The sequence below is a fragment of the Notolabrus celidotus genome, chromosome 13, assembly GCF_009762535.1.
Source record: "Notolabrus celidotus isolate fNotCel1 chromosome 13, fNotCel1.pri, whole genome shotgun sequence".
NCBI lineage: Eukaryota > Metazoa > Chordata > Actinopteri > Labriformes > Labridae > Notolabrus > Notolabrus celidotus.
The window spans coordinates 17,590,158-17,607,346 of NC_048284.1; the positions used below are offsets into that span (position 1 = coordinate 17,590,158).

Consider the following 17,189-nt stretch of genomic DNA (forward strand, 5'->3'; position numbering starts at 1 on the left):
AGAGGCCATAGTCCTTGTCATAGAGATCGCAGGCTCGATTCCAGCCTCGACAATTTACTGCATGTCCTCCCCCCACTCTCAACTCCCCACATTTCCTGTCTCTCTTCAGCTCTCCTATCCATAAAGGCAAAAATGGCTAAAAATTATAACAAAAAAAAAAAAAAAAAAAAAAGGACCAACGTTGTCTTGTAAAAACAGTGTGGATTGGCCATAAACTTGTTTTTAGACTTTTGATCAAAGGGTTAAAAAAAGGAGAGAAATTACAAAAAAGTCATGAAATTTTGAAAAACTTCATCACATGAACCTTGAAATGAAAACTAAATGAGTAGTAATGGAAGTATGACAACAGTCTGACTGTAGCAAAAAAAAAAAAGGCCTACTCTAAGTAAAGTGAGACATTAGTAATTGGTCCAGTGTCAGCAGTCCCAACAGCAGCAGCTGACACCTGCCAGCACTTCCTGAGTTGACCCAACATCCTCCCCAAGGACTGACTCGTGCTTTACTGGAGGTCAAAGGTTAAACTCTGGAGTCCCCTGAGATGTACACACACAGGACCCCAGGCAACTCTGGTAACAGGATGAAAGTGAGTGTGACAATTGACTAAATACATATTGACGAGTCTTAGTAACCAGAATGGATATGATAATTTCACTGCAGATTGACTTTAATAAAGCACAACGGATAGATGATCAGTTAGTCTACCTATAATCCATTTATTTTTAATTTGATGTCTTCATTTCGATCATGTAAAAGTAAAATAGAAAAAAAACATACAAGAAAAAGAGAAGAAACAGTTATACAAAAGAAACAAAATCAATCAGTTCCATTAGCAAACACTGAAACATTTTACTTTACATGTGCGAAAAGGAGTAGGAAGAAGTTAAAACTTATCAAATCCTACCCCTTTATTCACTATTTTCTTCATAAATTCATAAAAGGTTATAATTATTTTAACAAATAAATGAAAGATTAATCTTTCTAGAGAACAAGTCCATTTTTCCAGTGTGCTTCAACAAGGTTGATCTTTTCCAACTCAATAAGAGTTTTAGTTCAATATTAAGTGGTCTGTTACTGAACAGAACCTTGGGAGTTCTGCTTCTCATTAATTCAACACTATTTTAGATAAATGTTTTATCTAGCTTCTTTGTTTTCAGAAGGGTATAAAACCCTAATGCAAGCACACACAAACACACACACCTACAAACTACTGTGGTTGAGTGAGCACCCATCATGGCCGCTAGGTGGCAGCCTTAAGCTAAGAAAACGAACTGCACCTCCTTCTGTGTTCGTCTGGCTCTGCTTCTGAGCTACATCAATACACTTGATGAAAAAGACAATCATTTGTTGTCTAATTTTAATCTAATTTAATTTCAAAACAAAATAAATATTTTACATTATACATTTTAAATGCTGATAAATACGCCATAACGTTGAATTACCCGAATTAGAGTATTAGAATCTTAAAGAAAGTGACGCAATGCTTTTATTAAAAAACATCATATTAGTATGATATGATTTAAAATGATATAATACGACACATCATTTCATATTTTAGCCTTTTATTTCATATTATATCAATTTATGTTTCAGACCTGTTATAGGAAAGGAAGTGTCTTTAACTGCAGAGTAGGGCTGCAATGGCTCATGTCATGTTTTACATTGCTTTTGCAAGCTAATATCTATGATATTTTCGCTGTTGGTTGAAGCAACAGAGATTAGCATATAACTTACATTTTCTGTAAATGTGTTAATAGCCTGTAGTTAGAGATCTAAATCCTCTGGAACAAGAAAAAGAAACTATATTTTGTATATAAAACAAACTAAGATCATAAAAAAGGACTAATTCATTTATAATATAATTATATAATTAAATAATAAGCTAAAAGGCCCATAGGACTGTGAAAAAAATCCTACAGATGTGAATCTGTTTTTATTTTTTTAGACAAACTGATAAAAGAAATGTTGCATTACCTGTGTAGAAAATATTTTATATAAGACTGTATAAAAGATGGTTATTGTCTCCAGGTTTGTATATATTATTAATACAGTGTCCTGTTTGCAGGAGATGAAACCTCTCTGCTGGTACCGTCAGATCTGCTGCTGTTTGGAGTTTCCAGGCTGATGGATAGAATTTTTCCAGCGCTGCTGCAGCATTAAACAGCCGAGCTGCACAGATTGAGATGTTCTGCTCGGCATCATCCTGCTTTGAACATGCAGTCTCACTCACCTTCATGCTTCTGCTCAAAGACTGCAATTTATTCTATATATGCTTTTTGCAATTATTTTTGTCTAATACAGATTTTTTTTTATTGTCTTTAATGCAAAACAAATCAAATCCATTTTTTTCATACTTTTTCTTGCGTCAGAGTTTAAATAACAATATTTCAAACATATGTGACATAAATAATTTAATGTTTTGATGGAATGTGCAGAGTCTGGATAAGCAGCAGCAGGTCTGATGGTTTGTTATTCTGACCTCTTGGGTTTCCATCAGTCTCTCCTACCGCTGCTGTACTATTTAGCTTACAGTACATGTGATTTAACTGTGTGTACATCTACATGCTGGGGCTGTGGACGTGCTGCTAAAGATATGACTTTAATCTGTTTAAATGTAAACAGAAGGTTTTGCTCAATGGCACTGAGTCAGATTCATATCTAAAAGCTTCTAAAAGCAGCTCCTTCAGGTTGTTTAGAGCTGAGGGCACCCTGGGGTGAGTGTGATTAGTCTAGGACTCCAGAGTCTGGCTAATGACCACTTCAGATGTGAACCGAAGTCTCTATGGAGGAGAGAGTTTCATAAATCTGCTGCCACAAAAAGAAATACGTGGCTTTAACTGGATTTAATAAGTCTACCTGTTGTGCTTTATTTTGAAAAGGAGGCTAAAAGAAGTTCTGTCAATTTTTTTTTGTAAATAATCAAAATATAAAAGTGTGAGGCTCTGCTTACCTGGGTTGTTATTAGCTGGAGTAAATTTAGATTTTTTTTTTTTTTTAATGAATAAAGTTGTTTTTTTTCTCAGAGAAAAATTAAAACTATGTTTGAAAAATGAACAGAGGGGGATAGGTGAAAGCTTTCAGTCACTGGAGGGAGCTGCTGCACATTTAGTGCCTTCAGTTGCTCATTTAAGTGTTATGTAAAATGTGTTGGATGGCCACCATTCTTAATAACCAAACTGATCATTCAGAAAAACATGAGCTGATTGTAGGTTTGAAACAAGAACTTTAAGAGCTGCAATTATGTGACACGTTATACGTGCAATTTTTCAGAGAGTAATGTTTTTAGTAAGTAACAGTTTTTCTTGTTACAGTTTTAGTGTTTTTGGAAGATTTCAGTTTGTCTGCACAAATCAGATGCAACAATTACACACAGTACAAGGTCCTTAAATGTAATTGGAATAAAAGTTTTTGAATTTTCTCTTTCTCATGACTTTTATCTAATATTTTATTTGTATTTTAAATTGCTTAAATTTTGACTTTTGTGATTACTTTGAATGTTTGCATTACGTCTGTGTGACTGGAACATGGAGCACATCATTGCAAGGATCAGTTAAGTCTTGTGTTTTCTCTCTTGTCTGATACATTGAAACTAAGTTTGAACTCAAACATACGTCATGCCTTTCCATACAGTATCCAACACTTAGACAACAGGTCTAAAAAGTAACTCCAGTTTAACAACGAAATACATTTGATGTATTAATGGACTTCCACAGGTCATGAGTATTTTACTTTGTTCTATTGCTTTCCTTTTTGTGCATGACATTTGAAAAGATGAGCTAATGGAAAAAAGGTGTTTGTAATTAGATTGAAGTTTAAGAACCTGCAGTCAGTCTTGATCATAAAAGAAACACAACATGACAGATCACAGTATCACACAGTGACAGTCACAGTTTTATCTCTTACATGCAAATGACAATATGAAGCAGGGTTCATGCGCAGCAGATACTGAGTTTAATGTTTGAAATATACTGGATGTATTGAGGATCTCATAAACGGGACACTCTTGTTTTGAACATGTCCCTCTTTTTGTTCCCCTCTCTCTCTCTCTCTCTCTCTCTCTCTCTCTCTGCTCTCTGTAAAAGATGGCACAGTGCCATACAGAAGGCTGTGTACAATGGCCCAGGTCCCATTAAATCTGCGAAAGTTCCTTCCTGAAGCAAACATTGCCAGAAATAGTAATCCTGGCGTGGAGCTACAGTGGTACAGAGAGGGAGCAATAATTCTTGCTGTAATAATGAAAATCAGTTTCATTCTCTCGTCTGATCCTGCAGAGCTACAGTGCACTGCTGCTCATTCAGTTTTTCCTGCGCTTGATAACACTTCCTGTAAAAACAGGGCAGAAAACAATCAGAGGACAACAATAGACTCTTTAAACTTGAAGTTGTCAACAGCCATGCTTTGACTTTGTTTTCAGGCTTTGTTTTTTGTTTGAGTTGTGACAGAACTCCCGCAGTCTGTAAGCTACTGAAAAGACTGGTCAGTCATTAGTATGTTGGTTAATTGATCAATATGATAAGGGTTTGATGGCTTTAAGCAATCATTGAAATTTATGGTCACACCTCGCCCACAGCATTGTCAATAAAAAAAAAAGATTTATTTTGAGTAAATGTATATGAAACAATGTTACATGCTTCATTACAAGTAAAAGCCCTCCATTCCAAGGTGCAATGCAGCAATTTATGAAAGGATACAATACGATGTGATATGACGCGATAAGGCACAATACAACACAATAAGACAAGATATGATCCAATAAGATACAACACTATGCTCCAATGCATCTAAAGATAAGTTAAGATACGTTAAGGTATGTTACATCATGTTACATACATTACTGTGTGATACAATATGATACAGTATTAAACAATACAGTACGTTATGTTATATGACGTTACATTACGTAATGTGATGTGGCGTGTTGTCATGTCAAGTAATGCTATGTTATGTTGCATTACAACATGTTACATTATAAAATGATACATTACATGTTACATTATGATATGTTGCGTTACAATGTGTTGCATTACGATGTGTTGTGTTACGATGTGTTGCGTTACGATGTGTCGTGTTACGATATGCTGGGTTACGATATGTTGGGTTACGATATGTTGGGTTCTGATATGTTGCGTTACGATATGTTCGGTTACGATATGTTCGGTTACGATATGTTGCGTTACGATATGTTGCGTTACGATATGTTGCGTTACGATATGTTGCGTTACGATATTTTGCGTTACGATATGTTTCGTTACGATATGTTGCGTTACGATATGTTGTGAACAATATGTTGCGTTACGATATGTTGTGAACGATATGTTGCGTTACGATATGTTGTGAACGATATGTTGTGTTACGATATGTTGCGTTACGATATGTTGTGTTAGGATGTGTTGTGAACGATATGTTGCGTTACGATATGTTGTGTTAGGATGTGTTGCGTTACGATATGTTGCGTTACGATATGTTGTGTTACGATATGTTGCGTTACGATATGTTGTGTTAGGATGTGTTGTGAACGATATGTTGCGTTACGATATGTTGTGTTAGGATGAGTTGTGAACGATATGTTGTGTTAGGATGTGTTGTGAACGATATGTTGTGTTACGATATGTTGCGTTACAATATGTTGCGTTACAATATGTTGCGTTACAATATGTTGCGTTACGATATGTTGGGTTACGATATATTGGGTTACGATATGTTGCATTACGATATGTTGCGTTACGATATATTGGGTTAGATATATTGAGTTACGATATGTTGCGTTACGATATATCGCGTTACGATATATAGGGTTAGATATATTGAGTTACGATATGTTGCGTTACGATATATTGGGTTAGATATATTGAGTTAAGATATGTTGTGTTAAGATATGTTGCGTTATGATATGTTGCGTTTCAATATTGTGCATTATGATATTTCGCGTTATGGTATTTTGCGCTACGATATTTAGCCCTATGATATGTTGTGTTACGATATGTTGCGTTACGATATGTTGTGTTATATGTTTCATTACCATATGTTACAATATGTTGTTACCATATGTTGTGTTACAATGTTACATTACATATGTTACGATATGTTATGATTTGTTACAATAAGTTACGATACGTTATATACGATATGTTTTCTGATGCTTCATTCCGTTACGTTATGTTGCATTACAAAATGATACCCCATTACAAGTCAAAGCCCTACAAGATTTCACTAACATAGATAATCTAGTGATAGTTAAATTATAAATATTAATATCAGTTCTTGTTCACTGTTATAATGTTACACCTCTGCAATGCAAACTGTGTGGAGCACTGAACTGTTTCAGATAGTGAAACTTCTGACTACTCTGTCTACAGTTACTGTGCGTGGCTGAGTCCAGTGGTTCCCAAAGTGAAGGCAAGGCTTCTGCAGTGGTTCTTAACATGAACCTGCAGGGTTGAGAGATAATGTGTTGGGAAAATGAAATATATTAAAGTTCTGCTATGCAAGTTTGTATTCATTTCTTTACTGCTTGGACTTTTTTTAGCCCCTTGGACTTTAAACCATTATCTCTATCAAAGTACACTTGATGTTAAACAGGTAAGCATGGAAGAAAATAACCTTCAGAAATGCAAGTTGTGTTTGTAAATTTTAAAAATGTTAATTCCAAATTACTAACACGTCAAATACATTCTGTGGAATGAAAAAAGTATTCTCCTTTAATATGTAGTGGATCTGAAGTGTAAAGAAGTGACAAATAGACATCCTCAAGGACAAGTATCTCAGCAGGATTGAGTTAATGTCCTTAGCAACATTCCACTGCTGAGTTTTGTGTTGTCCTGGTGCTATTCTTTGAGAAGGCAACAATCTTGGAAAACATGGTCATGAACATCCCTTAATGATGAGGTGACTATTTCTCCTGACAAGGACAGTATTTTGTTTCTGAGTGACTGCATAAAAAAAGAGTCCAACTTCTTAAACTTTAACTTTGACTGTGAGATTATCCTCAGTTGAGGACAGATTGAGGTCTGGAGGACTCACAGAGACAGGAGGAGGCGCTGGCACTGGCTGTAATCCCACCTGCCATTATTTCTACAGCTCCTCTGAGGACTGCAGAGGAAAAGAGAAATAAAGGTGAATAATTGTATCCAGCAGGGCTCCGGCTGAAAAAGTCATAACTCAGCTCAAATGTCTGATTTGTGGATCAAAGTTTTCTTTTTCCTTCCAAAGCAATGCTTTGTGCGGCAGGTTTGGTTCTCCATTAAGAGCAAAAATTAAACTCAAGTAGTGGGTGCATTCAAATGGACACACTAAAAATAACCTCAAGACAATACATGCATGAAACTTTGGAATGAGGCAGCAGGATCATCACAGGTCCCCTCACCTCTGTGGTCTATGATGTTTTTTTGTAAGCACAATCACAGTCTGCAATGTCTGAACTGTGATTCTGCAGAAAAACAAAGGTTTTCTCTAAACTGTTGGGACTTTCAGCTCATATCATTTTCTTTGAAAATTACAGCCAATATGTAATCTCCAGGTTTTAGTAGGGATTATATATGAGAAACACAGGTATAGACAAAGTGCAGTCTTCACAGCGGGAAACAAACACAATGTTAGCTCAGTTTTTGTGAGCTTGAAGCCCATGCTGAGGTAAACGTATTTCCTACTCTAAATGCACTCTTGGTCTTACATGCATGTGCAGCTGCTAAACGTGTTTAAATCATTTATTATTATATTTATTGTGTATTTAATTTTTTTTAAATATCTGCATCTGGATGTCTACATGTTTTATGAAATATGTTATCAGATCAAACACTAAATCTTATAACCTTATAAAGCATCAATATACTTTTTTTGCGCAGAATTAAAATCTGTGGGATTCTTTTTGGGGGTTTTCCTTTATGCATTTTAATGTACCTTTCCTGCACCTTTGGTCTTTTAAATAGCATTTGAATCAAGTTGAATTTGTTTTTTAATTGTGTGCTTTCAAACTTAATAAAAGTGTCTGCTTGGCAAATAACAAATCAGACAGGGAAGTTGAATATGTGGTGTCAATGAAATTCTAAATGCAATGACTGTCTTGTTTTTGTTTCTTTAGATCACTATTCATTTCTTTCTATGAAAAATAAAACGTTTTTACAATTCTCTTTTAATATTTAGCATCTACTCAGCGTTTGCATGAAAAACAGATATTACTTCTTATTAAGGATTTTCTTCTTTACTGAAAACATTCTCTCGGGGATTTATGTCTGATATAGTAAACACCGCCTCGTGCTCTCTCCCTGGGTGCAGCTGTGATTCTATGCACGTATAAAGGCTGATCTGATCCCTGCTTCTTTTAATGCTTCCCACTAAAAATAAAATAAAATCTCATCAGCACCTGAAATAACTGGAGGCGTGCTGCGTCCCGCTGCATCCTCTTCCCTGGATTGTTTTGACTGCGTGATGGAGGAGGGCGAACGTTAAGAAACTCATTTCTAATTTTAACCCGGAAAAGTGTCACTCGAAAACAGCATGATAGCAGGCAGCCAGGGTCATCGGGCCTTCCGCGCACATGAATCACGACTTCAATGAACACGGCTTCAGAGGCCATTGTTCCAACATAGAGGGGGAAAAAAATGAAATTATATAAACTTTAACACAGTTATAACGACTGTTTGGCACCTGCAATTAAGAAAATAGGTTAAGAAAGCTGGTAAAACTCGGGTAAGCAATTTATTTTGCAGTTTGAAACCCCTGTTACGGAATCCAATTGGCCCGGACCCAACGTGTGAATCCTGAGGGGCCTCGCGGATGAAGTATCGCCTCTGAAGTTAATTGTGTTTTGCTTTCGGAGGGGAATAGGTTTTCCTCTGTTTATTATGAGCATGGGGACGGATTTGCGTCACCGTGCAACTTGCAGGTCGAGATAAAGTTGCACAAATATTGAAAAAGGGAAGTTCTAACAGTCATTATAAAGCGCCCCCCTCATCTGCACCGGAAGAAATAAGGATTTCTGGCTGTGTCCGAAAATACTTAAACAGCTTCTATTTTTGGGGGGGCAAATCTAGCAGGAATATCCGCTCATTTAACACGAATCACAGCCCATCAAAAACAGGATGAGCGCGAGCTAATAGAAGCTCTCCTGGGCTGATTGCAGTTCATTTATTTTATATAACCAAGTGACCCGATTCTCGATGCGATTTGTTGTTTTGTTTAACCCAACAATTAACATATTATAATACAAAACTACACGATCAAAGACTTTTCTGGAAATATGTAACCTATTGTTTATTCCCTGTGTATTCCTTAATTTACAAAAAAATCGAAAATGCAGAATAAGAATCAGCTTTATGGCCAGGTATGCTTGAACACACAAGGAATTTGACTTTAGTAAACTGTGTTCTCTTTGTACAAGGCATAAGAATAAGACATACAAATAAAAATACAAATACAATAACAATAACATCAGCTATAAATACAAAATAACAACAAATAGGCATGACTAATATGTACAGGCTAAAATAATATGATAATAGTGCAGTGGTGAGTAGCAGAGGTAGTTTTTACATTAAAAAAGTAGTAGTTAAATAATAAAATAAATAAAAATATGGAATTCTGCTTGGAGAAATTGTTGCATTGTATATTTACATGTATATTTGCAGGGAGTATTGATCCAACAGATATGACACGGTTATGGTTTAGTGTTCAAATTGAACGCGAGAGTTTATGAGTGTGATAATACTCTCTCTAAGTGATCAATCAATCATCACAGGATCAAAATTGCTCCGAAGTGCGTGTTTGTGCCTGTTTGTGTGTGTGCGTGTGTGTTTGTGTGTGTGCGGATCATCATCTACTCAGGGCGTGATGTGAGCAGTTGCGAGACATCCATTGGCTCAGAAAGCGACCAATCAGTGTCAGCGGAGGAACTTGAGAGAGGAGCTGCAGAGTTTGGATTTCAGAGTTGGGAGAGCGATTTTGGCACGAAGAGGACGCCCCATCTCTCCTTCTTGAGAACTTTCCCTGCGTTTTTCCCCCAGTACAGCCTACATGTATGTATGTTGAAGTCCTCTTCTGAGAAACGGAAAGTCGCATTAGAGGGCTGCGGGATGTACACGGCCGGGCTCAACCCGTTTTACGCATCAAACTTCAGCCTGTGGTCTGCGTACTGCGCGGGGGGCTTCGCTGTGGACTCCATGAAGAAACCGTCGTTTTGCATCGCGGACATTTTGCAGGCTGGAGATGCAGAGAACATCCCGGGATCGTCGGCTCTCTTGGTGCATATGGGACACCACCACAACCACCCTCATCGGCAACAGCAGCAGAGTCACTCTGGCAGCTCTCCGTTGCGCCCTAATCCCGTCGCTCCCGATGCGTCAATATACGGCGCAAGGGGAAATCCTGCGTCCCCTTACCACAGACATGGACTACAACTGACATCAGTGTCCAGAACTGCTTTTAACTCCGTACAAGGACCTCCGCCTTCCAGCAAAGACCTCAAATTCGGAATTGATCGGATATTATCGACAGAATTTGATCCAAAGGGGAGAGAAAAGTCTTCATTAAGAGGTAAGAAGGGGGATTTTTTTTGCACTCTTATTGTCCCCAAAAGATTAATGCTGTTTTTAGAGAAGCCTCTTGACAAAAAAAAAATCGAGAAATAAATAATAAGAGATGTGTTTACGGCCCTGAGTTATTTTGAATGATAGGACAAACAAAGTATGTCAACACTTTAGAAACTAGAGGCAACTTTTTCCCCTAACTCCCCTAGGTTAGTCAGAATCAGTATAAAACACTGATAGGGCAGTTAAAGTGCAAACAGCCTCTTTGTATGCATTGTAAGGGGCCTTATAGGCAAACTGACCCCAAACCAGAAGGGTCAGAGGTCAGGATCAGCTACAACAGCTGGAAGTCACCCTTGAACCCATGGCAGGCTTTTATTTTTTAGGATAGTCTCTGTAGAACCATGACTGAATCCCACCCTCATCTCTCGCTCTGTGACAGATCTCACCTCCATCGTTAGCTCCAACCGTCAGTCAGGCCTCCACCTCCCAATTCAGCCTCCGTCCAGCCAGTACTTTTCCTCCTTGGAGGCCGTTGGGATGAGCGACGCGTCCTCCATGCTGAGCTCTCTAGGCAGCAGCTGCAGCGGCAGACAAACAGGCCAGCATCAGTTTCAGGACTCCTTCCCAGGTAGACCCCACATGTAGGCCTGGATCAGACAACAAACTGGGCCCCAAGGGGGTCCAGCTCTCTGACACACCTGCAGTGATTGTTGCTGTGCTTTCTGTTCTCTCTTTTTCTCTGTGTCTGTGTGTTTTAACCTCACATCCTCATGCCTTTCAGGTCCCTATGCAGTCCTCACTAAAGACACAATGCCGCAGACGTACAAGAGGAAGAGGTCGTGGTCCAGGGCTGTGTTTTCAAACCTGCAGAGAAAGGGGCTGGAGAAGAGGTTTGAGATTCAGAAGTATGTCACCAAGCCGGACAGGAAGCAGCTGGCTGCCATGCTCGGGCTGACGGACGCTCAGGTAAGGATGGCTAATGTTTGGATCACATCTAGAAACAATGATACAGGCTTTTTTAAGGGGTCCTTTTTTAGCACAAGAATCCCATCTGCAAATAATTCTCTGAGAAATAAATCTAAATTGTTACCTCCATCTTACATACGGACCTTGAAATAAACCTTTCTTTAGCTTTGTTGCAGTGCTCAAATAATCTCACATTATTATGATTAATACATTTCATCTATTTAGATTGCCCCATCTTAACGGTTTGTATGTACTTGGTCATGATGTACTCTTTTTGCTGGATGCCGTGGGGATGTGTTTAAGACAGTGTTGGTGTAAACATGCGGTGGCTATACAGCATGCAGATTCTTTGATCATGAAGCCAACATGACAAACCATTATCAGATCTTTTTTTACCCTCTTCCTTTTGTCTGTTTTATCAGGAAGTGGATCTAAAACTTCCTTATTCATTGAAACAAGAAAGACACATCACTGGGGTCATGGCCCCTATATCGTCTTGTATTTTTGACACCAAAATGTTGATTTATTTTTCCATTATTTAGAATTGAACATTTTGAGGTATTCATATTTCTTAAATTATGTTTTTTAAATGTATTTAATTAAATACATCTTATCAAATTGGGTTAAATATCTGCTGTTTTTACTCCTCTTTTCTCCTGGAGGCAAATTAATAATTTTAAAAAGTGTGTTTCAAATTTTATTCAAGCAGAAGATGTGGTCATCTTGCTGTGATCACACACAGTAGGCTAGGCCCAAGGGAACCCCTCTTCTGGACATTTTTACACACTCAGGTTACAACCTGCATGCTCATTCATTTCACCTGATGAAAGTGATTTAATATCAGATGAACCCATCAGGGTCCTGACCTTTATTTGTCTTACATTAAGCAGTATCATCGCAGTATAATGCAGCCTGATTGGCTGAGAGAGGTCCCAAATAAAGCCAGTTCTGGTCACACCCTGAGCAACACATCATATTTATTGTTGGTATTTTATCACACTATTTTTAGCAGTTGATCTACAATTAAGCCACAGAAAATCCACAGATTGTTTAATTTACTACTATTTGTGTTATGTTAAAACTTATTTTGCCATATTATACACTCTGGATAAATGTATCCTATCATCCAATAGCATCTAATGAACATTTGCATTAAACCTACATGTTCTATGCTGATGTCTTGGCCAGGTCCCCCTTTGAAAAACATGTTTGAGTGTGACTTTTTTTTTTAAATCTGGGTGTTTGTTACCCCTTTGGTAGTAGCCTTTAAACTGGATGTGTGAAGTGTGGTACATGTTTATTTGTATTAATAAAAACTATGGGGAGGGTAAGAAAAAATACTTTGAAGGCATTTAATCTAACATATTAAAAAACCTGACTGTTAAATATGATGTTTCTATATTTAAACGGAACTCATTCACACATTTTAACAAAGGGGGACTAAAATAACATTTCTTAATGCATAATGTGTTATAAAAAATTGCAGTTGTTTTACTTTGAATTACTCAATTTAAGTATTATAATAGCGTATCTTTGCATGTTCCCAGGTGAAAGTGTGGTTCCAGAACAGGCGCATGAAGTGGAGACACTCCAAAGAGGCCCAGGCTCAGAAGGACAAAGAGAAGGAGCAGCCCGACAAGAGCGCCTCCGAGCCCGGCAGCAGGGAGCCACAGGAGCCCGCTGAGTCCGACTGTGAGTGTGAGAGCGAGGGCAGGAGCGAGTGCGAGTCCGACGAGGCTCCGGAGGAAAACTCAGACGGACACTTGGACGTTTCAGAGATCAACAAAACCAGCGTGATAATGAGCGGGAGCGCGCCGGGGAGCAGCGCGGAGGGAGCGGCCACAGTCACAGACACACCGGCCTCTCAGATACTCATATGAAGGACGATTTGGTTCATGGACTATGAGGTTTATTAATTTGGAAGAGGAGCGGAAGCAGTGTTATAACGCATCATGGGGGGGCAGTGATGTTTTAATAAACAGAAAATAATTTGCAACATTAAGTCAGGCCTGGTTTGAGTCATGGAATCAAATGGAGCAATTTGATCATTACGACACATTTTTAAGGGAAAATAGATCCCTGTTAAATTGTGATTTTTTTACACTTATCTCCATTATACAGTCTGTTTAATGATAACACGGGCGGCTATTCAATTAAAACACATGACATCATGTAGTCGTTATCTCTCATAAGTGTCATCTTCCCATCACGTGCTGTCGCGTGCAACATTTTTCGACACGTGGAAAGGAAATGTGCGTTTGTGAATTTTATTGTGGAGGTTATAAACCACTCGTTTTTACGTGTCCGGGATTTCATTTTTTTTTGGTCTGGTTATATAATTGTGGTATTCTGTTAATAATTATTTGCACTGAAAATATTGTAAATAAAATGTTTCTTACGTAAAAATTGGATTATGTATTTTTTTTAATTATTATCATTATTGACAAAATAGCAGGCAGTGGTATGTTGTCCAGTATCTTCAGAAGTCCATCATTTCAGTTTTGTAGACTATAAAATGAAAAAGAAAAAAAAAAGAAAAACACTAATATAAACTTTTGCCAGATAGACTTAAAAGAAAAAAACCCACCAATAAAGGCCACAATTCAATAGTTCTCAACTTAAGTAGAAAAACTGTTTTCTACTCTGCTCAAAACAGTTGAGCTGGTCAAATGATAGCTTCATGATAAATATGTACGTCTCAAGGCAATCTTTATGTAATCAGTAAACTAAATTCCTCCTGAGTGCAAGGAGGCACACAAAGTGAGGGAGGAGGGAAATTTATAGTTTGTATACATTAAGTGGCTCCAGATAGCCCGGATGAGTATATTTGATGTATCCAGACACCAGATACAATCAACATGTCCTCCGTTTATAGAGCTGCTCATAACCTCTCTGCAGAGGAGCTCAGATCTGCTCAGTTTTATTATTGTTATGACTAAAGAGCAACTCATAGACCTACCTGTGAGGTGTTGAAATGCAATTTCTCAATCATCTTTATCATGATGTTTAATGGTGACTGTTAAAAATTATAAGATGATAAGAATTCAGCATTATTTCCACATATGCAGTGCAGACGTGATGTAATGACTCACTGCTTCCCTTTACATGACCATTAAAACTACCTGTGCATGACCGAGTGATTATTTTAACAAGAGATATAAATGTATATAAAATTCATTCAGTCCTGCAAGTTTTTAAGAAACTGACTCACCCCTAATATCTTAGCAAAGATCAATACATTTCCTTTGCAGTCATCAGAAATGTTGCTTAGTGTGAAGTATCTTAAAAAAAAAGTCCTACTGTAAATGTGTTTTCAAATGCAGCTGCAGCTGTAGCCTGGTTGCAACATAAAGATTGTGTAAGACAAGAGCTTTTGAGTCATATGGTTGTTCACTGATGTGTGTATCTACAGTGTGTTTATATATATATTACTTGTCCTGAATATTATACATCCACTTTTATTTGATCTGTCAACAATCTGCCTCGGCCATCAGGGTGTTCATTGATGGGATAACAACCCACATGGAGTTAAAAGCAGCTTTCACTCAACTTTCAATGGTTTATATAAAATAAACAACCATCTAAGCTGCACAATCCATAACACTGACATCAGAGGCGGAAAGTAAAAGTAGCAAACCCACAGAGTAAAAATACTATGAAAAAAAGGCCTCTGCATTGAAGGTTTGTTTCAGAATGTGCCAAAAGTACGGAGAGTAAAAGCATGCACAAATAAAAAAGAAATAACAACAATTCTGAATATTATACCCTCTGTACTTCCTTCATTTGGATGTACAGAGGGTAAACAAATAAAAAAACATAAGAATAAAAATTCATACTTTGTCAGGTTTTTAAAATTCTTAGGTCATGGTTCTCTAAAGCAGCCACAACAAAACAAAATGTTATCCAGTGCTACGTATGTTATTACTACCAGACAAAAAGTGGCTCTCTAATTTTTAAACTTAATCCGTTTTTGATAAAGTCACTTTCAACTGTTCATGAAGGTTTAAATGCTCTAATATTGTTTGTTCAAATTGCTAGAAGTGAATGATGGTTGGTCCATTGGCCCAGAAGAACTTACATTCAAGCCTACATATATAGCTTATATACCTACAAACTATGGGCATATTCTTACATTTATAGTATCTATTCCACAAAACCAGAAACAATATAAACATTGGAGGAATATCCAAGGACCTGAACTCAGGGGTTGTAACAACACTGCCCGCCAGCGTTGAGCCAAAGTGGAAAGAACATTAGCCTAAGTTTTCACAACAATTTGAGATAATGAAGCTTAATTTAAGTATTTCCATCTTCAACTGTATTACATCTACTCAACTTGCAGTGTCTGCTTATTTAGCAGATTCCTATAACCAATACAAAATAAATCATTAAAAACCTTAATATGAGGAATAGTTGTGTGAAATTATTGGAACCCAGCAGAAGGTATAGCACTTCAGATTAGCTTGACTCCTATTAGCTGTAACATTTAACTTGTGTTTATTAATACAAGCCCAATTATAATATTGTAACATTGAGTTATTGTGAAATGGACCTTTTTCTGCATGACCTTTTACTTCCAGTGCTGTTAGGAACACTCTGATAAAGATCAGCCCTTTAGCTGTATTCAAACACAGTATTTCTAATATTACTTTGACCTGGGTCAAATATACAAGTACTTCTCCCATCACTTTAATTGAGCTTCCACAAATAAGCTTGACTCACTTTTACCACAGTTTGAAAACATTTCATATAAGTGAAAGTCTGAAGTTATCATTCAATGTACTGAAAAATAGCTAACTCAAATTAAAAGTGCTTGAAAAGGTTTAAATAAATCAGTGTTAAATTATGATATATTTGATCAATATACGGTTGTTAATCATCTAAACATTGCGTGTTGTAACTGTCAATTGTGAGTTAATACACATGAGTTACTCCACTTTTTTAAATGAGAACAAATGCCAAATTATGAACAGATTTTGCATTTTATATGTTTATTGACCACAGCTGGGTCATTATTATTTTACTGAGATAGTTAGAACTAAAAATGTAAAATAGCAGCACACAGGCCTGAATACTGAAGTCCTTCAAAGCTATACTCAACTCTTGTTCTGTAACCGCGTTCTGTTACTTTAAAGCACATCTAAATATTATTCAGCTATAAAATAATGCCATCTTGTCCATTAACGCCTGTTTGTACTTTACACAGCATTATACCTCAGCGAGGAAACTCAAAGCCCTGCGGTGTTTTTTGTCATGTTAGCAGAAACATCATAGTGAGTGACCCAAGAAGCCGGACCACCGCAGACTCCCTCCACTACGGGGTCCACTTTCCTCTTCCCCGGAAAGACGACTGACCCCCTGAGAGTTTCAGCTTTTCCGCTTCAGCTTAGCATCTTGAATTTCACTTTTGTTTCTCCCTTTCTCCTGCCTGTTCAGAAGACCTGCTGCTGCTGCTGCTGCTGCTGCGGCTGCTGAGATATGTATTTTACCCCCCAAAGTTCTGCACAGTTTCTCCTTTAAAATGTGGTTGATGAAGTGGATTGCACTCTCTTCTAATTCTTCGCTTTTAATCCCTGCTGGATGAAAAAGTTGTCTGAGTTATGATGGTCTGTTTCCATGGAAGGCGGTAAAAAGCCCTGAACACTTTATCACCCCGATATTAACTGTTAGGCACTCACATATTAAATAACTGGGTGGGTTAAG

The 17,189-nt window shown here is 37.5% G+C and overlaps 1 protein-coding gene and 1 long non-coding RNA gene across 3 annotated transcripts in view; one reads left to right on the forward strand and one right to left on the reverse strand.

The window, feature by feature from the left end:
- Positions 1-4,569: 4,569 nt before the first annotated feature.
- The window catches only part of LOC117824207, a 42,326-nt gene continuing 29,706 nt past the window's right edge, over positions 4,570-17,189 (reverse strand). The window contains exons 5-7 of the long non-coding RNA XR_004633544.1: positions 11,219-11,399; positions 10,967-11,098; positions 4,570-7,086 (exon numbers count right to left, since the gene is read on the reverse strand). This is a non-coding gene — a long non-coding RNA (uncharacterized LOC117824207). The remainder of the gene's footprint in view (positions 7,087-10,966; positions 11,099-11,218; positions 11,400-17,189) is intronic.
- On the forward strand, positions 9,692-13,880 carry hlx1 (H2.0-like homeo box 1 (Drosophila)). Of its 2 annotated transcripts, XM_034699640.1 has the most exons (4): positions 9,697-10,524; positions 10,960-11,148; positions 11,302-11,486; positions 13,034-13,880. In XM_034699640.1, exons 1-4 carry the CDS (start codon positions 10,014-10,016, stop codon positions 13,364-13,366), a joined length of 1,218 nt encoding a protein of 405 aa, XP_034555531.1. In that variant the 5' UTR covers positions 9,697-10,013; the 3' UTR covers positions 13,367-13,880. The 2 variants fall into 2 exon arrangements, with proteins under 2 accessions (XP_034555532.1, XP_034555531.1); XM_034699641.1 differs by lacking the exon at positions 10,960-11,148 and having other exon boundaries at positions 9,692-10,524.